The sequence below is a fragment of the Numenius arquata genome, chromosome 8 (assembly GCF_964106895.1).
Source record: "Numenius arquata chromosome 8, bNumArq3.hap1.1, whole genome shotgun sequence".
In the NCBI taxonomy this organism is placed as follows: Eukaryota; Metazoa; Chordata; class Aves; order Charadriiformes; family Scolopacidae; genus Numenius; species Numenius arquata.
In genome coordinates, this window is record NC_133583.1 from 42133265 (window position 1) to 42159325 (window position 26061).

Genomic DNA, 26061 nt, shown 5'->3' on the forward strand with positions numbered 1-26061 from the left:
GAGACGACAGCCAGACACTTGAAAAAAGTTGTGGCTGGAGAATCCTGCTTGGACCTAGAGCAGCAATGGCAGAAACAAAAGTCACAAGACAGGCTAAAGGTGAGGGATTAAAAAAATAATAATAATCAAAACAACTTAACCACAAAATGCCCAAAAAATCCATGCAGAATAATCAGCATCCCAGAGACCATGATCATTAATTCATGATTACAAGTATTTTTTCCTGGCTCATTGAAGAAAAGACACATTAAGAATTTAAATAACTTTACTTCAGCAAAACATTCAGCATAGCCCATGAAGCTGATGTAATCAACTATTTTGGCAGCATGTGGCAAAACATTTTATAAGATGCTGTTGTGAAGTGATGTATTTATTATGTTAATTTATGTTATATCTCTGTATAATATACAGCACTTTAGTAATTATTAGTGTCTAGAAACTAAAGAGGTTCATAGGGGCACTTAGGTCAATGAACATCACAGTGTGTATTAGCTTAAATCCTAGAGCTACTCAGTGTTTCCACGTATATTTAAAATCCACACCAGTTCAGCCTTTAGGGCTGGAACAATTATATAAGCATTAAGTGTTTTGAAGCTGAGATTTCATCACATTTTAGCTAACATCTGAACTTCTGTTGAAGTAGGCAGTGTTGTCTTCCCCCTCCTCCCAGAAGTATGCTCCATCTACTTTGGCATTTCTGTAACCATTCAGTGATCAGGTTCAATCCACTGAAGGGCAAAAACTAACACCAAAAGGGAGAGAGGGAGAAGTTTGACTTTTTTGGTAGGGAGACTACCAATTTAGCAAGATGAATCATCCAGGTGAATGGCATTCACAAGACAGGCATCGCAGCTGGCAGAAGACCACTTGGCCAAGACTGGGAGGAGTTTGACTAATCCTTTCAACAGCAGCAAGGCATGAGAACAGCCCAACTGTAAAGTGAAAGCACCTCCTGAACGATTCCTGGCTACTTCTTGCAGTGCAAGAGGAGCATTGGAACACCTTCCTGTCCTCGACAGTCACATTAACGAAGGGATTGGAGAAAGAAATAGGTTATGTTGTTAGCATCAATATATTCAAAGTGATGTCTATCATGTGTAGCTAAATCCTTCATATAGCATCTCATTTTGTTCAAGGAATCAGGCAGCTGTAGATGTTAGAAACTTCAAAAATCCAGTTACAATTTTACAAGCATTAAGTATATTGCTTCTGCCTTCCACTTACCAGTTTCTATCATCCCTGCAGTTTCACTAGTACAAGACGCACAAACTGGCCATTTTTCAGCATCACTGAATCAGCATTTATGAAGATAACGCAAAAAAAGTTTCAGATCTGCGTCACCTTCATGGGGATAACTGGTGAAGACAAGTACAGCTTCACCAGATTATTCCTAAAGATCAGGCATACCATACTGTATACATGCAGGAGGAGCCACAAACATTTCAGTTACTGATAACCTAAGACCAGCTTCTAAATACTCAGAACGTAGATGTAAACCTGGAAGTCTTCCTCACGAAGGTTAAACTACTTACGTATTGGAGTTATTAGGAATGTTACACTTTTCTTGAAGATTTTAGCAACAACTTACTTCCAGTGATGATAAAATAAGTTTGATTAATATGGGTCCAGTACAAAGATTCATTACAGCAGTGAGGCAGTGGTAGAGATTATCTTCTAAGTGCAGTCAGCAAAAATCAAATTTGGCACAAAGATGACATCCAAAATATTAAAATCTTGTAACTATTCCATCTTCCTTACTGTTTGAAATGATTGCAAAAGAAGGTGGTTAAATGTTAACAAGTGTAAGACATTTTGACACTTCTAAAACTGCCAAACACTGGGGAAGAATAAGGAAGTCAGTAACAAATCTGGTAACTCGCATAAATCAAGCAGTTTAAAACATCAGCTCTTTATCAGCAGAAGTAGTTGTCAGTGTGTTTGAACGGTAGAACAGTAGTGAAGAGGCATGGTGTTACCTGACAGAGAAAGGCAACTTGATGTGCAAGTACTCACTCCATAGATTTACAGAAGTATGTTCAGATTTTGTAGTATAGAACATGGCAGCCCAAAGATCAGTTGTATTTGTGACAATTATTAATCTGTAAGAGATTTTAATAAAATCAACACTCTGCAAAGTTTCAGCTAAATTCAGTGTCTTCAATTATTTCCATTTTTAAGTGAATCACACCCGGCCTCGCAATGATACACAGCTGACAAATTTAAAAAACTTAAAACATTGCAATTAAAAAAAAAAAAGCAAATTCATTTTTGAAACTGAAAAAGCAAGAAAAAGAATTCTTATAAGAAGGGGTGCAGGGTCATAGGCTGAAACTGGATGAGAAAGTGCACAGCTCTAAGACCACTTGCCCTGCAGGTGGTCACATTTTGCCCGATATACGCAGAGGAAGCTCTTGGCTACTGTCTCATCTCTGGAGAGCTGAAGTCCTTGTATAACAATTCAATATTTACATCATTTTCTCTCAGTTTCCTTTCCCTTCAGACTCAGTCCTTACCTCTGGATGAACCTTTTCTTCTCCCTAGAAACATGGTTTTGGCAGGGCAGAGCAGATGTCTGCAAAAGAAAAAATCTCAGCATTCAGTAGCAGTTGCCTGGATACAACCTCCTAAACGGCAGAAATCTAGACTCAGATTTTCCAGCACAGAAAATTAATGTCTATTGTTCCAAGTGCTAATCCTACTGCAAGTTCATTGAGTTCTACATTGACTGAGTTCTACTAACATAAATGTAAGTAACATTTACTGACAGAGTCACCAAAAAAAACAATTACAAAGTAGGGGACTGACAAGTATAACATTTCTTTTTTATTATAAAAGAATGATTCAGAGCATAACATTGTTTAAGTTCCTAAAACATTTCAAAAAATGTGAAACATCTGAAGAGCTTCTGCCTTAGTATAACAAGGATGTTGGTGACCCAGGATCCTAGCAGCTGCTAAATATTAAGTGAAGCTGAAATTAATTTGATCAACAAGAGCCAAGGATTTCCAATGAGGGAACTATCTCAAAACAGACTGAAGGGGTCCCAGATTTTTCTAGGGCTAGTCAGCATTTCAATCCAAGAGCCTGAACTGTGCGCAGCCCTAATTTCACTTTACAGCATATGGTCCCAAAAGTTATGAAGTCGTGGATGAAACTTACTACAGCCATGAAAGGATCTCAGAAACACTGGAGAAGAGTTCTAAAAGCCACTGAATCTGCAAGTCTTCGATCCCTAGAAACCCAGTAGCTGCACTAGATAATCAGGTTTTGCTTCAAGTGTGATGTCTCACTGAGGAAAGTTTAAGCTTTATAATACTGTGCAAGTGCACCCAGCAGAGTTTATTTACCTTCCAGTAAATCTGTCTGGAAGCTTACCAAGCAGCTCTAAGCGCGTAAGACAGCAGGAGAGCTACTCCCAAAGTAGGAAGAAACTCTCTATAACCTGTCTTTAGCTATGAAGTAATATGTTGTACATGTTAGTTCCAAACCACCTTGAAAAAAGCCACAACTTATGGAATTCCCTTCTTTAGAAAGTGAGAAAGCTGCTGTGGACTTAAAAAGGATGTTAAGGGGTGTATTCTTTCAGATCACCAAAAATGCAAATTTTCAACTGGCTCAAAACTTGCAAGAGCTGGAAACAGAAATGAAATGCTGAATCCCTCTCCTTAGGACAACCTATTCAGAAGGCCAGTGTACAGCTTATAGATCACAGCCTACACAAACTAACAGACTACACTCCTGTGAAAAAAGTGCCAATGCTTTAACATGTTTGCTTTGGAAAGGGAACCACTTTAACCATTTCCAGGTATCCAGAAGAAAAATGCAAATAAATGTCAGTATGTCACGCCAGTGAAAATACTGATATTCTATAGACTTCAATTTTAGTGACTAACTCCAGTCACTTGCTAGTGATAACGAGTGGTGAACTGGTAATTAATTCTCCTACTGCCACAGCTGAGAACTCATTCCTTGGTGGACCAAAATGGGCTGCAGATGTACTCAAACAAGGTACACTACCTGGAGTTCATCCACAGCAGTGCAGAAGCACTTGGTGTTACCATTTTCATTCTCCTTTTGTAATCAAAAGAGCAATTAATTCAAAGGACACCCACCTCTATGTAACAAGATGGCACCTTTTTAAGGACTACCACAAGTGAAGAGCCACCTATAAGGAGAAAGGTCATCTACTATTAACCATATATTCTCAAGTAACTACACTCCAGAGAAGATGAGGCTTAGCTACACTTAACAGAGGAATTTGAAAATAATCACTTCCTAAAAAACAAGGTGGACTTCAGTTGCAGGAAGAGATCTAGGTCAAGAATTTTTTATTTTTTTTTCTGTGGTCTAACAGTAAGCATAGCAAAACACGAATGCAGACTGATTAGAAGTTGTGTGAATTCTGCCTTCAGAGTTTAAAGAACAGTTTACACAAACCTCTGCCAAAATCATTAAGGTGTACCAGAATTCGGCTGAGAACTGGGAAATGAAGGTAACCTCTGGTCTGTTTTCAATAAACATCAACAGGAAAACATCTTACTCTGAGACGGAGAAGAAAAAGCCCCCACACTTTGAAACGCAACTCTTGCTCACAAAAAATGTATGCAAATTACCTTAAAGTCAATACCTAAAGGTGTATGTTCAGACAACAAAGCCCAGCATGCCGAAGAGTATTTTGTTGGCCCAGCACTGTGGCTATGTCCTAGCTGAGGCTTGTCAATGCTTTAGAGCAGCAGCAAGGCTGGTGTCTCACCCCATGCAGTAAATCACTGGTGGTTGCAAGGTGCAGCAGCCAGGAAACCTCTCTTGCTTCAGAACAGACTAGTCCAGCACAATTTTAGCTACACAACTGATACCTTCAAAGGATGCTGATGCTGCGAGAGGTAAGCCCAGGGCATAAGGAACTAAAGGGGATGGGGTCAGCCCAAAGGATACTGGAGCACCGGTCCATGAAATACAGATGGTCAGAAGTTTTACAGTAGACATTTTTTCCATCAAAAAATGCCAGTTCCCCGACACGTGTCACTTCTGACGAGACCTCTAACAAACCTCTTACTAGACCCTGCTAGCTCGTTTTATCTAGCTCTTTGGCAAGCCATCAGTGTCAATCATCCTAAACTACCCTGACACGTTGCCTATCCTAGGGCTAGAGGCTTCAGGCTTTCAGTCTCGCTGGCTTCCTGGGATGAGCAGCCCTCATCCTGGGAAAACCAGCTTCCACAGCAGCCTGCATGCAATTGCTAAGCTTGGACACCTCCGTACATGTTGAGCGGAAGTGAAAATGTATCACATTTACCTCACAAGCTGTACTGATTTTGGCCAGACCGGTTTGTAAAATGACCCCCTAAAATAATTCAAACAGTAACTCTCCCCTTACCAACAATTTTAAGAGATATTTATGCATGAAATCAATCTAAAGAAACCTACTGAAACTCTCTCAATGTTCCAATACTGCTCCTTTCTCTCCCATTTCTTGTGCATTCCACCCAGCGTCCCCCGGCCCTGTCCCCTTGGCTACCTCACAAGCTGCGGCCTGAGAGAACCATGTGCCTTGCCTGTTCCGTAATTCCTGCCAAAGCAAAACAGACGGCAGCCGATTTTTTCCTTCCCCTTTCCCGTAGCACTACTGAAAGTAAGTACTTTCATCTAGCAAGCCAACTAATCGTGAGCACAGAAACTGCAACACCTTTGTACCCAGGACCTCCATCCCCTCCGTCTGCCAGGAAACCAGCCGGCGGGTGCCAGAGTGACAGGGAGGAGATGGGGTGATCTCGGGAACAGGACATTCACACAGAGACAGTGCAATTATGCAAGTCTCATTTCTGTACGAAACTGGGCTAAAACTCATAAAACATGCAGTACTTTTCAATAATAGGAGTGCTATTTTGAGCTAATTTTTTTTTTTCAGATATTTAAGCCAATCCACGTTTAATTCACATTTTCCTGAGGAAGAAAAGTTCTTTGCTTTTCCTTTGCTGCCTGTATGCACAACTAATCAAGAAAAAAATATAGATTTTAAACATTACACGCTGAAAACTTTGAACAGGGGAACCAAAGCAACATAATCCTCTTCCCAATTCGGTTTGCTGGTCAGAGGAAAGTTCAATAAACTCAGAATATTACAACAAAGTTATATCATGCAGTAAAAATGACATTTTTAAGGTGAAGCAGGAACTCACCAATCTCCTTTTATCAACCATCCTGAAGAGACCAAACACATGCATATGTGTGTAGATGCACTGTAGAGATTTTCAAAACTCAAGAAACTCAGCTTAAGCAATTCTAAATAAATTCTTACGTTGAAAGAAAAAACCAAGTTAAAGAAATCCTCTAAACCTTCATTGTTGTGGCACACAATTCCTCAGCAAGGCAGGAACCTTGTCACTGGTTCCAGCAAGCTAATTGTGGACTAACAGAATGATTTATAATAGATTATCATTCTCTATGTTTTACTGCAGTCAAATTATTAAAATTACCAAGGCCCTGTAAATAGAAAATAGCATGCCAAATCCCACGGTTTCAGAAAAATCAAGCCCCTCTCCTGATGCTCCATGTAGACCAGACCCGCACTAACTGGCTACAGCTGCTCCCCAAGAGACCAGGGGGGTAAGAAACACTGCAGATGTTGCATGACCAAGACCTGGGAAACCCATCTTCAAATACAACCTTGACCACATTCACAACTTATATCGCCCTTTCTACACAGGCCAGGATTGCAGGAGATGGGACATTTTGCCAAAGAAAATTTGTTAACCTCAGGAAAACCCTGAACTTTAGGTTGTCTTCAGTCTCTGGAATGGAATAAGGCCAAACAGATAGAGAACTCGGCCTCATCCCTACCTAACACAATCAAATCTTTTTAAAAAGCCTTGCTCACTGTACAACATTTTAATATGGGGGACACCCATTTTTTTTTGAGATGGGCTAGTGGATTTATATACCTGTTTGCAGACAAAGATGTAATTCATATCTTTTTTCTAGTGTTTCAACAGAACTACTTATTATTTAAGCATAGAATTAGACAAATTATCTGGAGTAAACTACGGTATGAAATTGCAGTGCCTTAAATACTGCAGGTAGGTGTCTGATTGGTGCTTTCATGCTGTAACATATGATAACAAACATAAGGAAAATGACAATGAATCAAAGGGATTTTTTTTTTTTTGGATAGCTTATAAAAATAAGAATTATGTGAAATATGAAAAACTGCAATCTGCAAATAGTTGCATGAGCTGTTATTCTTGCAGGGCAAAGGTACCTTTTAACATGTTAAATCACAATATACAAAAATACTTCAAAGCGTATTCACTTAACTTTGAAGTTTTGCCACAATTTTTAAGCAGAATGCTATCAGATTTTGTTTCACTTCATTTATATATTTTATTTGCCAGTGGACATTACCTGATCAAAGAATCATTTTTGGACTTCTCCAACCAATTTCATTGCTCCATTAGAGAAAAATCTTCCAATTCACAAACAAACAAAAAAATCAGCAATCACCTTCTGGCAAAATACTTGAATTATTTTAAAAATCTGAAACTGAGTTTGGAATATCACAATGCTTATGGTGAAGTTCTACCAATGTAATCTGAAAACTCACATTCCATGGAGTATAAGTAGTTATTAATCAACCTTATTTTTAGTAAAATTTTAATAAAAACAATGCTTTGCATTTTCACATTCTGAAGAGCTAAAAATACAACAAAAACTTATTTACATTTTATAACAACAAAAATGTACAAATTACTACACAAAATGCAGTACCATCTCAAGAAAAATAAGTTTTTGAAAGTTCTAGCAGTTAGGACATTAAACCTGTATTTTCTGAAGAGATACCACTTTCAAGACCAAGTATCAATAACTGACAGTGATTTTCTTCACTGAGTTAATAAAAAACCCCTTCCATCGCAATTATGACTATCATTACTTTTAATATTAGCTGAAACAAATATAACCTCATAATAAAAGCCACTGAATTTATAACAAATCAAATTCAATATGTATTCTTTCCCTTGAGGTTTTTGCCACAGAACTTCTCGAAACAAGAAAAGTAGAAACTTCTTTATAAGGAAATGGCAAGAGATGAGTAAGCTACAGTTTTACAAAAAACCTGTATTTGTAAACACTCAGCACTACAAATGTTCAAAGTTATTTCAAAATTATACATATGGCAATCACTGTATGCTGATACCGATGTTTTAGAGTGGATATAGTTTGGCACAAGCTGAACCCATGGAATGGTAAATTTCAATTCCCATTTCTATTTGAAACATGCAAGCACATTCCGATATGCAAAAGGAAATCTGACGCATTTTTACTTTTAAAAAATATGGGACATCATACTATATAGATAAAAACGTAAAAGATGAGCTCAGTCAGACCCTTACCTACTGTTCAAGTCAATTGGGAGATAGACATATCAATGTGTTTGGGTGCCTGAGTTGTAAAAAGATGGTGCTTCACAAGTTTCATGTATGGATGAACCCAATTCTACCAGCACTTCACACTGAGTGTCACTGTGATATCTGGAGTATAAATGAAGTCATATAAGCGTATTTCTGATAAAACAGGTAAGAACCTAATGCATTTTATTTAATGTAGTGAAGACTAATGCAAGCCCCCTATGTTATACCATCACCTTTAAAAAGCTGATAGCTATTTATTGATTTGAAAGCCAACCCAAAGAACAGACATCAGGTCACCACGTAATCTGACATCAATAAAATCTACAGTAGTTGTACTGGAGAAGTGACAGAAAAATGCTTCCCATTGAACACTGACAGCTTTTACCAATGTAGTGCTTCAGGACCCTATAGTGACTCTTAAAAGGGGGCTGTGTAAAAGTTTTAATCCCATTTCTGGTCGAGGGGAAAAAAGCCCACAACAATCAGTTCAAAGTAATATGAAGAAACACTACTAAAGTGCCCAAACTGTTTTTACATTCATTTGAACCTGTCTCTGAAAAGGTGACAAAAATCCTGGTCTGGAATATATACGGTCCACTAATGTAATGTTAAAAAATTTGTTACTTTAACCGATGAGTATACTGTATGATTAGTAGAAAATCTTTAGCAGACACAAAAAAAATGAAAGATGAAACTGCAGCAAGAGAGCATGGCAAACCTGAGAGATCTATTAGTGCATAAATCTACTTAAAAACTAAAAAGATAGAAAGAGAGAGCTAACGAACTACAATAAAAGTTATGTCTTTAAAGCAGTAAGTTTTCACAGGGTGGGAAATGTTTAATATGCACTTATGCCTGCAAAGGGGTCACTATCTTTCTGAAAATAAAGAGCCGGTATTTTTCACAGCATCGGATTTATGGTAAAAAGCCATAAATTGCATTTTTTAATATTATGCTTTTCCCACCCTGGCAGAGAATAAACATGAATTTAGAAGCACAGTAGAAGTGAAAAACAAAGAAGAGGAGAGATAGAAAGCAGCAGAGAAAGACAGAAAAGGTGAATACAGAGCTACAGAAGTGTTTATTGAGCATGCTACAGAGGTAAGCAGAGTACACACAAAATGAAATTAAACAACCGTCAAACCTCCCAACTTTGTTAGAAAATTAATTTTTAATTGTGCCACTTTCAAACTATACTGAATTTTACAATTCTAAAGATGTAAAAACTCAACTAATAGAAAATATACATGACCATTTTTTTTCTACATAGATAACAGAATCTAGGAATCCTGAAACTAAGTACATCAATTTCAAAAAGTATTGGTCATTTAAACAGAATAAAGGTAGCAGTTCAGACTGACAGAGAACTGCTTTTAAATTAACTGGATCTGTAGATTCTGAGCCATGTTTATAGTAAAGTCAGATCAATTTCTAAATACAAAATATTTTGAAGAGATTTATTAAAACTGAATATTACAATGCAAGGTAAATTAAGACTAAAGGCACGTAAACTTTGGTCCCACCTGGTTGTCAGTTTTAGAAAACTGCCACAAAATTTCCTGCAAGCATTTGCAGCAAACTTTCTTCCTCATTGAAAAATACATGCACCATTTCCGGAACTAGCTTGACCAGTCTGTACATGCTCAGAAATCCACAACCATATTCCATATCTTAATTACAAACTAAAGATGGCAATATATATTGAAATGCACATAAGTCATGTCAACTTCAAAAACATCTACGAAAAATATTCAGCCACAAACAAGACATTACTTAGTGCTGACATTTATATGATACATCCCGCAAGAGTGTGTACAAAAAGGTTAAGATTCCACAATGCTTTTCACGTAGGGCTCAAAGTCACAGAAGTCACTTTTTGTCCTTTAAGAAATTAATATTCTGTACCTCGTTAATTTTAACTAATGCCTACATTCATAACTGAAGCTAGACCAGAACCATGAAACACAAAAGGCCTTTTTAAAAAAAGAGCACAAAGCAAAAAGTAGCAGAAATCAAACAGCATCATTTTACTCTCAGTGTAATGCATCTTATCCAATTGAAAAGAAAAATAAGTGACAAGCCAGCAGATAAAGAAATCTATTAAGCAGGAGAAACAAAAGCTTAACCTTTTTACACACCTCTGCCTAAACATATTTGAATTATCACGTAACAATGTGCCCCAGACAACCAAATTTGCTTTTTACTAGTTATGCAATTCCAGCAGTACTAGTTTTCCTTTTTAAGGCACGTACGTCAACTAAGTTGAAAAACTGTGGTATTAACTTGAAATCTTTTAAACAAAATGGTGATTTATCCAAACAACAGTTGAACAACAGCAGCTAGTATCACTGCTTTTAATTTTTTTTTTTTTATTTTTTTATTTTTTAAAACAACCAAGGAATGATAACAGCATGAAAAAAAAAATAAAAAAACCCCAAACAATAGAAGACAAACTCTGGTCCCCACTTTCCTGAACAGTCAATAGGTGACAACACCAAACGACGCAATATACCCTCATTTCCAATCTGCCTTTTTAAATAGTTGACTTAGAGAAAGAAACTCTCAGATGGTGATTTTCTCCAAGATTGTAATTGTGAAGATCAATCAAAGCCTGAATAGCTTCTTCTACTGTTGACATCTGAAGAAGTGCCATCTTGTGATCTCTTCTGAAACAAAATAATGGCATTAGGAACTCGAACACTACAGGGATTGCTCCTCACGTTTGCTATCCTCTATGCACTTTTCCTTAAGACATGCTGCAAAAATGCACTTAAGCAGTCTTTTGCTAAAGCTATGTACAGAAAAATTACTTACTGAAAAAACTTAAATGCTTTCACGGTGCCACCAGTGTTAGCAAACAATGTGCGTAGATCCTCTTCTGCTACTGATGGGCTAGAGACAGAAAGAAAACAAGCAGAAGCAAGAAATTGTTAGTCAGTTCAGTGTGTTGTGATTCCCACTAATACTACTGGCTTACTGACTGCCAACACTTACGGAATATTGGACAGATGAAGTGTTGCAGAAGGAGGGAATATATTTTGAAAGTTTTTTGAACCAGGCTTCTTGAAGCGATGCAGAGGTGAATTACCAAAATCTTTAGTCAGCCCTTGATCATCAAGTCCCTCTCGAGGTAGTTGTACTGTCTGGTGTTTAGAAAGGGTAACCCGAATAATCTTTCCATACATTTTCTGTCCATTAAGATGGCTCATGGCTGAAAAAGATAAGAGGTTTACTCAGTTCATTGTTACTTTTCAATAACTTGCGGTACATCACACATAACCCTGCAAACAAGAAAAAAACCCAAGCAAATCAAAGGGTCAATATGCTAAAAGACTGGAATCAAGAACTAGGTCTTCAGAATCTGCACGAGAGTATTTAAAGATCATCACGTGATTCAGCTCCTGAATTAATTTAGGATATTGTGCAGACCTTCTGGAATACAAGTGGATGGAGTAAGATTTTGGATCTTGTGGGTAACCAGGATACAAGACAAACTGACAAATGTAAACATGCTTAGATTCACCTGATTGTATACAGCATAATTTCAAGTACTTAGCCCAACGGGAATATAAAGAGAAAACTAATCTTACCCAGTTGCGACTGGTTTCCATCAGCCATCTGTATAAGAGCACTGTCTTTCTTATTGTACAAAATCTTCACACGCTGCACATCACCATAAACACCTTTTCAAAGTCAAACGTAACCCAAAAGAAAAAGTTCATTTTAAATCCAGTCACCTAAGTAATATATTCTGACATATCAATGGAACATTCAGACAGCAACAAGATCACTCACTCAAAATCAACACTCTCACAAATGAATAAAGGAGATAAAGATTTTGAATAGTGAATATTGAAAAGAATAATTTCTGATAAACCCTCAAAGCTATGTGAATGATATTAAATTAAAGACCATGCAAAATATATTAGCATGCATTAAAAGAAAAAATTGTGTCTATGGAGAGTTTTAAACAGCAAAAGAAAAATAGCAAAAGATTTACTATTCAACTTTAAGCCAAAGTGCTAGCTACAAATAAGAATTAAGGTGAAACAAAAAAAAAAACCAAAACAGAAACAAAACAAAAATCAAATCAATAATAAAAGTATAGTGCTAACAATAACATACCGAAGAGGGTAAACAGACTTTGGGGCGTAACCATCTTTAGAAGGAGAGAAGAGCAAGCAGCGTAAGACAAGAAGAGAGAAGAGTCGAGGAAGAGCGGAGATGAACAGATCATCCATAACGAAGGGTGGTTCCCGCAGAATGGTGAGGTGGTCATGGATCATGGTTTCAAGGCGGTTAATTGGGGCAAGTTGGTCCGAGGAACATTTTGTTCAAGCACAGAAGCATGAACATAGGGAATGAAGACAGGGAACGTAGACAAAGACGAGGAGAAGGGTAAGACAGGGAAGGGCAAGGGAATTTGGGTAAAGACAAGGAAAGGGAAGTTGAACACAAAGGGAAAAGGATGAAATGGGGAAGGGAATACAGCAATGCAGAAGAAAAAAAAATAAGGAAGTGGGGAACAAAAAAAAATAAAATATAGGTCAGTACATAGGAAATGCAGGAATTTGGTCAGAAAATGGTTGGTTTATGTACTGTACAAGAAAAACTGAGTAAAATGTAGTCACCCAAGACAAATATGGGTAAAGTACATTCATATCAAGAGTAAACTACAGCATTTCATCTCAACATGAAAATAAATTAAAAAAAAAAAAGCATGCAATAGAAATTTTAAACTTTGAACTTTAACTGCGTAAGCATGGCTGGTTATGAAATGCAGGCAAAAAAATCTTTCAAAATGGCACTCTGATCTAAAACATTTTAACATGCAAGACTGGATGACAAAATAGTAATAGATGATAAAAAAAGCTTAATGATTTACAGTGACAGAGGCCAGTTAAAAATGGAACAGCTAGACTGATACAAACTTCCCACATTTCATACCAGCTTTCACAGCCATCAAAATAAATGTACAGGACAGTAAAAATGCAAAACTAAATAAACCCCTTCAGATTTCAGAGTTAGCAAGAAAGATAGTTACGGTGAAAATGCTTTGCCACCATTTTTTTAATTATTATTTTTTAAAGACAAATGAGTAACTGCAAAGAAAAAAAATTACTAAGGGAGACTGGAAGAGTGCCTCGTCAAGATCTTTGGGAGAACCTTCAAAGAAAAACGTGTTAGAGTAGTTCACATAAATTAAGGCCTTAAAATGTGAGATACAAGCATGAAATGAAACAGCAAACAATTAGAAGAAACAAAACAGAAATTCTAGTTTATGTGATTATAATGGCAAAAGAAAGCATAGTTGCTATTTTGTAAAAATAAAGCTTTCAATTCAAATGTCAAACATGCAGTAGTTACATTTTTCTTAGAAAAAATAGGTAGCTGACTATCAAAGGACATTAAGTTGTTAGCTACCTGGGAAAACAAAAGTATTTAACTATAATGGCTACAACAGCTTTTAAATGAACTTTGGGAGATTACTAAAAAAAAAAAAAAAAAAACAGCAAAAATACTTTGAGCTTAAAATCCAAATGTAAGAGGCCAAATGCAAAGAAATTATAAAATACTGACAAATGAAGTGTGACTAAAGAGGAGAAAAAAACCAAAAGAGAAGTAGTAAAGTTGTTTCACTGACCTCTTCATTTAAATTGCTAACAAGGAGGACAGTATTGCCACCAGCTGAAACTCCAGGCATTCCCACACGGCCAGCAGCAGCAGCTGCAGCTGCAGCAGCAGCATTTGGAATAGCCAAAGGACTCAGTGCTCCTGGAACAGCTGCAACAGGAAGCCCTAATTTTAAAATAAAGCATATTTTACGAAACACACAAGTCGTTAAAATGTACCTATATCAGTAAAAGTGTTGCATACAACACTCTACAAAGCAGACCATTCCACTGTTAAAGTTGTCCAAAGGACTGCAAAATGAGTTGTTAAATAAACATAAGGAAGAGAAGTGTGAAATTATTTTTTTTTATTCAGATCATCTTCACAGAAGTGATGAGGCGTAAAAAGTACTTTTCAAATAAACATTCTTATGCACCAAAACTGTTTCCACTGAACTCAAAAATGCTTAGTGTCTTATCAAAATGGTCTAAAGTAAACGTTGATCAAATCAGTAAGTAGAAATACTAATTTTGCTCTTTACATCATTACATCCTTATTTTCCATCACCCTTTGAGAGCCATTACTCACTTCAACTTGATGCTTCAGACTAAATATACAACACTGGAGTTGGTCATTTGAAAAGGCCTATGTATCTCTCAGAGCCTTAGCATAAACAAGGTGAGGAGGTAACCTTCTAAATTCAAGATTCAAGGTAGCACCACTGATTATGCACTGTGGCTTTTGTAATCCACTTTACTGAAGAAGCATGTTAGATAAACCTTCAGCTGTACTTTTCATTTTTCTTCTTCCAAGGAAACTCAGTCACTGGGGGAACTAGGCGAGCGTGCTACCCCCAAGGTCTGTGAAAGGTTCTTGTGAAATGTATGCACTCTACATTGTTTATAAAACAAGAGCTTTATCATATTTGAACAAAATTTTATTTGCACATTTTACAGAGTTCAACAGAAGGACACTGACATAGGAAAAATGTGTAAAGAACACTAAAGAAATACAACTTCAGTATTTTATTTTCTTTTACTGCAATTGGGTTCTCAGATTTCAGTACTTTGACAAAATTTCTGATGTTTATATGATCACTCTAAGCTAACACAACTTTTGACCAATCTTCTAGTATACCAGGTAGACAGTCTAAATATAACCTTTGTGCTATGTACCTAAGACTACTTTCCTTCCCACATTGTTGTATTTAATGGAAGTCTTAAGAGAAAAATAAATTCTTCAGTTTCAGTCAATGCCCAAATGTTAAGCAGACAACAGTAAGTATATTCAACCATTAACTTTAAAAAAGAGTAATCCCAGACTTAGTATCAAATGGAAACATAAGGGGACAGAAGGGAGGGGAGGGGGTGAGCAAGGTTATAATTATAGCTTCATTCCAACTCTATGTTTTGTTACACAATTCTGTGAAAACTAAATAATTTAAAAAAAAAAAAAAAAAGAGAGCACTATTTCGCTGTGCTGGACAAATGACCCTTCAAAGGGAACAAGACATTCATCACTACTTTGCCATAGTTCTTAACAGCATTACTGATCAAGCACTGAAAAATATTTCCTGGTCATTTCTTGTCAAAGGACACACAGGAAAAAAAAAAACTAGAAAGTGTCCAAATAAAGATTTGGAATGCATTCCGACAAAGTTTAAAAGATTAAAAATGTTAGTATTCAAGAGTCAACCAGAGGAATAGAAAGTTCTAAGTAATGACAATTCTAGTCATCTCTCATGATGGTATGAGGGAAAATCTACTTGAAGCAAGAGGCAACAAATACGATATTTTTATTGCATTATATGTGGCATTTGTGGGACTGACTAATAAAAAAAAGGAAGGAAAGACTGTATCTTGTCTTCCTCCCTTTCCATTCTGCAAAAACACCTAGTAGATTTGAGACTGTATTAGATGGTCTATGGAAAAAACAGCGAGTTACATTAAATAGGCAATTAAGTGACATTTAATATGCTTGATCACGTAAGCCAAGCACTGCTCCCTGGGGGTTAGGAAAGCACTCCCCCCCAGGTATGCTACGGTATCATCATCCGTTATGAGGACTGCAGTAGGTCTTCCATCAGAGAACACAGAAGTAACACTAGCTGTCAGAGAAAGGAAATGAAATTCGATAGACCACTGCTAGTCCAAGCAGAGCAATTTTCCTTCTCAAAATCCATTTTGTGTGGAAGTGTAATACTATATCCTCATGTATATTAATAGCAAGACAAAAATCTAACATAAATATGACGCAAGTTTTGCTCTTGGGTTAAAGCTGAAGAGTGTAGCTTTACTTTCAAGAATAAACAATTAATAAAGGATGCAGTTAAACAAAGTACCCCTGCAGAAGAAGTAGAGAAGTTAATTCCCAAAAATCAGACTGTAATACACGGGAAACTGTGAATATCAAATTAAACTCCTCAAGTAACTTTAAAAAAACCCAGTTCTGTTCTGAAAAAAAATAATTTTGGAAATGTACTTCTTACAGCTTTGTATTGCACATGCTGAATGTCACATTTATTTACACTCAGCTACTGAAGAGGTCATATAGACAGAAATGTGCATAATGACAGTAAGGTATGGCAGATGTCCATCTGAAGGGAAACAACTTATTTTATACCAGGTCAATAGCAGTCATTTAGGTATTACGAAATACCGAGATACTAGAGCATTTCAAATCTTCTATTGTGTCTAAGCACGTCTCCCTAACCTTAGAAGCTTTAAGCTAGTTCTGCATTTTTAAGAATAAAGGAATCTAAAGATGACTAGTGAAGGTTTTATGGCTCTTTCCACAGCTGGGCAGAGCACAGTCGAGCAATTCATACTTCAAAAGGCAAAATTCTTCATAGCATCTGACTCCCTGCAGGACATTCTTTGGTCTCACTGAAGAAGTTAAAAACAAAGATTAATTCAACACCGTTCATACAAAAATATTTTCATTATTATCCTTTGAAACAGATTATTTTAACAAGAATCTTAAGAAGGGGCATTAATGGAAAGTGCTAATAAAGTCAGTGATGGAAGGGAAGGGAAAGCTGTGGGTTCCCTAACCACAACAACGTATCTCCAGCGGTAATATTTAACTCCAGTTTAGATATTAGTTTAAGTATTACATATTAGTATTTGCAATTACAAGTAGTTCTTACTTAAAATCGTTTGTTTGTTGCAGTTCAGAATAATACAGTTGCTGCTTACTGAAAGGGTTTTTTTCTGTAAGATCTCCTGTAATTTTTTTTTTGGGGGGGGAGAGGGAGGAAGGAGGGAGAATGTGTATCTTTTCATACATGAGGTGAAAAGAAAACAGAAGAAAAAAGAATCAACCATCTGCATCTGATAATTCATTTGAAACCAACCCATTCTGACCATTAGTGATTTTCTCCTTCTTTCAAAAGGTAACAAGACTCATTGAAAAGATGTCCAATTTACAGTCTCCAAGATTTCTGACACCTTAGTGTCATCACAGCTGAGGACAGAGTACATGAATGAGTAATGATGCATGCAGGCTAGGATCATCTACTTGATTGATATGTTTCCAACCAATTACATAGCACACACAGACCTCCTTTCTCGGAAAGGTCAGACAAATTAAATACCCACAAAAAACATAATTCTTGTTTGTAGGTCTTCACTGCACTCTGATTTACTATTCTGATTTAAGCAAGTCAAAAATTTTTAATAGATAAAAATAAGAACAACTTGTATTATGATTACTGGTTATCATGCAACACACTGTTTAAGATTTGAAGACTTATCTGAAATTACTTATAAATGTTAGCTACTTTGTCAATATGATCAACTGGTATCAGAAAGCTTTGTCACTAGCTTTATTTTAGCTTCCAACGATTACAGATAACAGGTTTTTGCTTTTTCTGGATATTAATGAAAATATACAAGCAATATATATTTCTTTTCCCAGGCTTTTTAGGTCTTTCTCTTCATTAAGTTTAGACATAACACATCACCTTATTTATTCCCCCACAGTGTAGCTTTCTGCATGACTTCTGAAATGCAAATTAATAATGCCGTTTTAATAAGGGGCAAATTAAAGCTACTCTAAAAATGCATGATGAACTTATGTGTGAAAACCATAGGCAGTAGAAGTAGTCACCTTAATTCAGGTTTGCATAGTTGTGACTGAGAACTGGATTTAGTTCCTATTCCTGTTTTGAACCTTTTTTGTGGCTTTATGTCAAGTAACCACCACGTTTTTGTACTTGTTACTGGTCTACTTCTTATACTTAGCCTGAATGGGTTTTGGGGAGGTAGCAGGTTCCTTTAAAAAAATCTCTGCATAACAGCTTATGAAGCTGCAAATGTTACTACACACTACATCATAAAGTTACATTTACTGAAGAGGAGGGTTAATACCATCCAGAAACTGAGATATGTAATGGTTTAGTATTAATGCAGATCTAAACACCAAAACAAGACTCACATCTTGTCACTAAAACTCAACTCACAAAATTATGTTAAACCTCACTTCTGGCATGAATTACAGTATACTGTTAAAAAAACAACAATAAAAAGGCACCCAAGTTGTACACCTACCCAGTATATAATAGCATAACATAAGCAAAAGTCAGAACTGAGTCTTTACCACACTTTCTGTTAGTGATCTCATTATATACAGATAAGAGGACAGCTACAGCAAGAATTTTAACAAGAATGCCACAGGTTCAACTTGTCGTATTCTTTCTGAGCATGCAAAAGAACCTAAAGAGCACTACATTAAGCTCAAAATGGAGCTCCGCTCTTTCATGGAGAAACATGCCCTTTGGGAACCATCTGTGAATAGGGCATGGCAGACACTCTCACTGAGTACACTGTGAAGTTATCTTTATCGACAATACAGAAATAAGAATTCTAAAGCAAATGAAATGAAATAAAAATTAAGTTAAAGGAAAGAAGCATGAGGAAGGTTGCTGCTATTGCTCTTCCATGTTTCACACACATTTTGCCAACCTCCATCTTATAACTCTGAACTTCTAAGTGTTCTCACCCTTCTCCTTTTGAGTATCTGAGTATAAAAGCAGCTAAAAATTGCATGCACAACGTCCATTTAGGCATTTTGAGTTTTTTCTATCCTTTGTCCTTTCTTTTTTTGTCATATGTATTTTGTTTTGCATAATAAGCAGCCCAGAACAAGAACCTTGTTCCTCCATATTCAAACAAGCACCGTTTCCATTTTGACAACTATCCAATGGCTACTGCACCAGCAGTACTATGGAGCTACAGTTTTTCAGCTGTAGAGCTTGAATTCTGTAAAAACAAACAAAAAAGGCAACTAGGGAAAAAAAAAAAAACAAACGTACAAGACACCACCACCCAAAACCTGAACAACAACCAAAAAGGAGCTACCACTGTATAATCATTCCCATTTGACAGATGATGCAGAGTTACAATGTAGCAAGCTCACCCAACTGGCCATGAGCAGAGTCAGAGAATGTATCCAGCTCCAGTACAATGAATGCTTTTACAGAGGAAAAAACCAACCATGATCTATGATCTCCTCTACTCATCAAAGTATACATGACTGACTTCACTGATGCTCTGAACATGTTTCACAGATGAGATGAAAGCTACTCATGTTGTGTACCTTCTATTTTCCTGCTGCTTGGAAAAACAGTACATTTAAAGAGCTCCATCCAAAGAGTGGGAATTAAAATATTTAATTAGCTATTATGACTGTGATCTTCATAATTTTACTAGCAAATGCCTTTAATATACACAAAATGAGTCTGATTAAAATCAAAAGGTTAGAAAACTTACATAGTTTTGTAGACAAAAAAAAAAAAAAAAATCACAAAAACATCTAAGCTACTTTCAAGCCTAAAACACTAGAACATAAAGTCCACTAAAGTCACTTGGATAACTATAACCAGTATAGTAATCCCAATTACTAAAGCTATCCAAAGTGATGCAATGATCCAAGCATCCTCAGAGTGTGATTACACTACGCCAAGCAAATTAAACCTAATAATTTGATGCATACTATAAGCATTATATACAAAGAAAAATGTCAGTAAGCCTGAGACTGGAACTCAACTTCTCAGGATTCAGGAAAATGTCAGAACTAGTTACATAGGTAATGCTGCATTTGGCATTGCTTTACAAATCATGACACTTTAACTCCTCTCCTACAGCCCTGCCTTACAAAACCTAATATGATGGGTCTCATGTTAATAAGCAGCTTCTTTACTTTGTTTTGTCTCCTAACTACTCATCCTGCAGCTCCATGTCTACATTCTAGTCACTGTGCTGATAAAAGAATTACTAACTGCTTCAAGGGTGTTTCTACAGCACTCATCTCTATGGTGTCAAACCCCTTACAAGCCATCCATCTTCCCTATCAACCCATGAAATTACAGCAATTTCAATTTTTAAATGATGGGAACTTAAAAGAGAAATAAAGGAAATAAACTTTAGCCATGGGTTCTAACTTTAGATTCTTCTTGTGTCTTTCAATTTCTGAAAATTCTGCTGCAGCTACAAGCAATACACCATTTTGCAACTCATACTGGAGGATCTGAAGCCAAGCACTCCAAAATTTGTGGGAAGTGGGTATGTGTGGAATTTACAACTAGATATGAAATGTATCCTTCAAATAATCTGATTTTGGGCATATATAGCACAGCATTCAATAGCCTTAACTACAATATTCACTCTTTTCCTGGGCTCACATAATTCACTAAGCACCTTCTAACTTCTGTAACATACAGAAAGCATAGGCCCCTCTTCACCTACATTAACTCTGACTTACTCCAAGTTGGCCCATCATGAGCAAAAAACAAGGCATGAAATCTATGTTGTTCTTCAGTTCTCTTAAGTTCTTAAGGGAAATGAAAGAAAAAAGTAAGAAAAAAGACTAAGTGGGAAGAACAATGATCACAACATAATAAATCAGATTTTGTACAAGTCATGAGATTACGTCCAAGTACTACTAAATTTTGAAGAGAGGTGTTCTCACTTGACTGAAGTAGGAGTGAAACTTATGCGATGAATTGTGATAAATTAAAAAAACAAATTACAAATTTCTCCCAAAGCATGCAATCCCGAAGATTTATCTTTCTTAGAGCATTTAACCAACTTCTTCTGATGAACCTGAAAGTTGAGAGACTATTAGAACTCCCGCACCCTAGCACTAGAAATGCAACTACAGATTTTTCTTCCCGTTAAAGAAACCACAGACTAGCGCTTTTTCTTTTTTAAACAAAGCACATAATCTTTCCTCATTCAAGGAAACCAACAAAATGTTATTTTCATAATCTGATATTACAGATATTATATATATCTGATATATGTTGGGGTATTGGTCAACAGCCAGCTGAATATGAGGCAGCAGTGTGCCCAGATGGCCAAGAAGGCCAATAGCATCCTGGCTTGTATTAGAAATAGCACGGCCAGCAGGACTAGGGAACTGATTGTACCTCTGTACTCGGCACTGGCGAGGCTGCATCTTGAGTATTGTGTTCAGTTTTGGGCCCCTCACTACAAGAAAGACACTGAGGTGCTGGAGCACGTCCAAAGAAGAGCAATGAAGTTGGTGAGGGGTCTAGAGAGGAAGTCTTGTGAGGAGTGGCTGGAGGAGCTGAGGTTGTTCAGCCTGGAAAAAAGGAGGCTGAGGGGAGACCTTATCGCTCTCTACAACTACCTGAAAGGGGGTTGTAGAGAGGTGGGGGTCAGTCTCTTCTCCCGAGTACCAGGCAACAGGACAAGAGGAAACAGCCTCAACTTGTACCAGGGGAGGTTTAGATTAGGTATTAGGAAAAATTTCTTCACAGAAAGGGTCATCAAGCATTGCAACAGACTGCCCATGGAAATGGTTGAGTCACCATCCCTGGAGGTATTTAAAAGGCATGTAGATGTAGTGCTGAGGGACGTGGTTTAGTCGTGGACTTGGCAGTGTTGGTTAGCTTAACGGTTGGATGATCTCTCCCAACCAAAACAATGCTATGATTCTACAAATAAGTATTAGCATCAGTGACACATGGAAATGTTAAGTCTGTTACAAATTTGGGTCAGAAGGTGGGCAGTAGCAGCTGACAGGAACATATGAAAGAGGGGTGGGCAGATTTGGGAACGAAAGTAGAACTAGCTTGACTTTTCCTTATACTTTGTGCATTTCTCATCTTGACATGCATCATCTCATTCATTTATGCAGCACTTGTGAATACAATATTTTGATTACAATATACACTGAACCCCGAATGCACCTTTGGACACTATTGCAATTTATAATGTTTAATTGTTAGAAGGATTAATAAAAGTTTTCATCAAGTGACTTTGCAACAGAAAAGAACAACATCATAATCGTACCTAGAAGAGAGGTCTCCTTTGCAAATGCTGCAGCAATGGCTGGGTCCAGTGCTGGCTGTCCATCACCAGACGGAAGATCAGGACGAGTGTAGTCCCTGCTTTTATCGTTGTTGTACTTGACATTCAAATTCACCAATTTGGAAAAATCAATCCGTAGGGTACAGCAAGCGTTATAAATATTTTGACCATCTAAGGCCTAGAAAAGGGAATAAATTTATTTTAAAAAATATACAATACAGGTTGGTTGCACAACTTTTTTTTTTTTTCCCCTCAAAACAAGGTCAGCATATAGGTATCTATCCACCTTACTGTCTAGCTTAAAACCAATTAAGATTAAAATGCATTAACATGATTCCAAGAAGCTTGATGTTTACTTCTCTTACCTAGAAACTGTTCATGCACCAATGTGGCAAGAGACATTTTAATCCAGTCAAACTTAAAAATTAGCCTGTTGAACATGGTTCGTTAACCTGAAGAGCTTTAATTCAGACATAATACCAAATAAATTTGTCAAACAAAAAAATAAATAATCAAAAAAATCACACAAGTACTCTTTTACACGGAAAGCTGACCCGAGGAAAAAAGTTAAAATCTAGACTTAAATACTATGTTAGACAGCTGCCTGTTAAAGCAGAATATTTACATTGTTCCTGCATGTTTTTCTTCTCCCTTCAAGGTAGTAAGTGCCAAAATTGAAAGAGAAGCAACTTCATCTGCTAACCTAATGTTAGAAACACTTTTTAAAAAAAAAAAAAAAATAAAAAAATGCTGTTTTCACCATTAATTGGTACTTCTGAAAGGATGCCTATTACCAGTAAAATTCACATGAACTCTTAACATGACATCACTTAGAACTCTACAAAAACATTCTCTAAAAGGCCTAATTATGTATGTTTTGTCCTTCTTCATTGTATACCAGGCAAACTGATATATCTGGATTTTATTCCATTTACATTTTGGGCATACCTTCCTTTCACTTGAAGTACTAAGAGCTTAAGGTAAGAGATTAAAAAAATGGAAACTTTTGTAGCTGTTCTATATTCTTAAGAAATGCTAGGAAGTGAAGACACAGCTAATCTTAAAAATTAATCCATTTCAATCAAGTCATTATGTTAAATAAAAAAACTACTTACTATAGCCATGTGGTTAAAAAAAATACCAAATAAATCACACTTTCAAATACAAAAATCAGATCTTTTGTTTCTCTTGATTTATGCTCAACTGAAATGTACCACTTCTAGACCTGAGCTAGCTCTTGCACAGCTAGCTTGGTTAACATCTGCAACACTTTCCAACACATTCAACTTCTGGTAGGATTTATTACTTTGAGCTAAGCACTGCACAAACCTGGTGTGCCTGCTGGGCATGGAAGCAACATAGCTATTTTCATACGGTTATGCATCTGGAAACAGAACACCCTGCAGACACTCCCCTGCTAGGTCTGGGCCAGCAAGGCTGTCCCTTCCCACCAAACGTATTATCATAGCTGACATCTCCAGGACTCATGAAATCACTTAAAAGAATTACTGCCATTAGCAGTCGATGTACAAGAACAAGTCGGTCAGTATTACCAGAACTTCCAAGTAATGGGAAAATAAAATAATTTTTTAAAAGTATAGAAACCTGACAATCTAGACATTGTCTCAACGAAGACTTAGCAACTAAAGAGAAATTCCTGTACTTGAAACTCAGCTTAAACAATGCTTTATACAATACCGGCAAAGCAAAAATCTACTGTCCTGACTCTCAGAATACAAGCTAAGGATTAATTCTGTGTTGTTGGGGTGGTGGTGGGTGTCACCATTGCAGAATACAGAATTTGCTAGCTTTTTTTATACACAGCGGTAATGCGGAATCCAAAACTCCTAATGCTGGCATTTGGGAAAAGAATCTCACTTGGACACTTATACGTAAAAAAGTATACACTAAGAATCAGTCATCAGTTTTAGAAGACTTCTTACCTTCTAAAATTCACTAAGATATGGATTAAAGGTAGGTCCAGTTTATGCAGCCAGAGCTTACTTATTGTCAAAGACAATGCTATTGCTATCAAGGAAATACCTAGTTTTCTTCATTATGTGAATGGGTATGAATTACACCAAAAGACAGTATCCTTTAGCTTTGTCCAAATCACAGGACCATGACACGAAGCTCTACATCATTAAAACACAGTATTATACCCCTGTGTGGAGTCTGCAGACAAATTGATTTATGGCTGGCAGAAGACTTAAGTTAATGAAAATATTTTAGTTCTAAAAAGTAGATAAAAATATAGCTGTGTTTGTAGTTTCCAGAGTAGTCAACGTTAAAAGGGAGCTGCATAAGTAACTAAGACTTACACTGAAACTGCAAAAACTCCTCTGTCTGACAAATTCAGAGACCAAAAGTACATACAAAAGAATACTCCACAAGAGAAACCCCTTCTAGTTGGGACGCACACAGTCTGAAAGAACATCCTGAACTGGAAAGGAAGGAGATGCACTCTTAATGAGCACTGTAGTCACACTCTGGGAAAGGCTCCATGTAACAGATCAAAACAAAAAAACTCCAACCCCTTACCCCACCCACCTCTACCAGCAGCATCATACACCTCCAACAACAACGCAAGAAAGATTAACAGCAACTAGGGTTTTTTTCAAGATTAACTGTTTACGTGTAAAGTCACAACTGGGAATGTGCGTGTCCTGAGCTCCTTCTTAGATGGCAATAAAAGAATGTGCAAAACCCCCTCAAACCTTGTTCCTCTCAAACAGACGTACTGAGAAAAATAAGACGACAGTAACCATACTGTTAGCGAACGTACATACAGGCACCACCTTAAAGAACTTCAGTTACTGCTAAGAATCTTCCCTTTCTTTAAGCGTTTACCTATACATATATTCACATGTGACATGGTACCACACCACACACATGCCAAACCAAGGAGATAAGTTTCATGGGACCATTTTACAAAATGTGAGTATCATTCCTTACCTAGCCTGTGCCAGCAAACCCATTACTTAAGACTCAACAATAGAAGCATCAAAACTTATGTCATCATGCCATACTAAGAGTGTAACAATACTGAACTGTTTCCAGGCTGCTGCCTTCCCTCCCTCCACCTTGTTCCTAGAAAGTACCCTCCTCTGGGACTTTTCCAATGTGGAAAATGATTCTGATGAGTGGCTCACCTCCTGCCAAGAGCTTGTCAGGAGACAGATTCCTGAAAACACACGTGGTATTTAGGACCACACAAACAAGACAGCTAGTAGAACATAAAGAAGACCCATAGAAAACAGTGGTAAAAGAACAAACAAAAATTCCTTTCTCAATTTAGACTGACACATAACCCAAGGAGAGAGGCACATGCCTGAACTAACACAATGACCTCAACAGTGTACTCCTGTGCATTACCTTAACTCCACAGTGCGAACACCCTATCATCCATAAAAGTTTCTCAACAGCCATTAAAATTGTTTTTGGGAGGGGAAAAAACCACCACTACCAAAAAAACCCAACCCAAAAAACCCCACACCAACCAAACAAAAAAAAAAGATGACTCCTAATAATTAAGTATGCTGCATTATTCTACATCAGCTATGGCAGTTAAGAAAGGGAGCAAACCAGAAATGTGACTCTTCTGATTGTGACCAGAAAAGTCACAATCCCCAGTACTAGCAAAAGTTCCAAAATAGTGGAGTTGGCTACAAAGAAGCTAGCATTCCTAGAAAGCTATTACAGTAGAA

The 26061-nt window shown here is 36.9% G+C and overlaps 1 protein-coding gene across 6 annotated transcripts in view; it reads right to left on the reverse strand.

Annotated features, from left to right (window-relative positions):
- Window positions 1-7642: 7642 nt before the first annotated feature.
- The window catches only part of PTBP2 (polypyrimidine tract binding protein 2), a 55433-nt gene continuing 37014 nt past the window's right edge, over window positions 7643-26061 (reverse strand). For 2 of the 6 annotated variants that reach the window (XM_074152838.1, XM_074152842.1), the window contains 7 exons: window positions 22337-22532; window positions 14050-14189; window positions 12531-12564; window positions 11996-12088; window positions 11400-11616; window positions 11220-11297; window positions 7643-11068 (listed from right to left, as the gene is read on the reverse strand). In XM_074152838.1, coding sequence (XP_074008939.1) covers window positions 10939-11068; window positions 11220-11297; window positions 11400-11616; window positions 11996-12088; window positions 12531-12564; window positions 14050-14189; window positions 22337-22532 — 888 coding nt within the window. In that variant the 3' untranslated portion in view covers window positions 7643-10938. Of the gene's footprint in view, window positions 11072-11219; window positions 11298-11399; window positions 11617-11995; window positions 12089-12530; window positions 12565-14049; window positions 14205-22336; window positions 22533-26061 lie in introns of all 6 variants that reach the window. The other 4 variants (XM_074152840.1, XM_074152839.1, XM_074152841.1 and 1 more) reach the window with 3 other exon arrangements.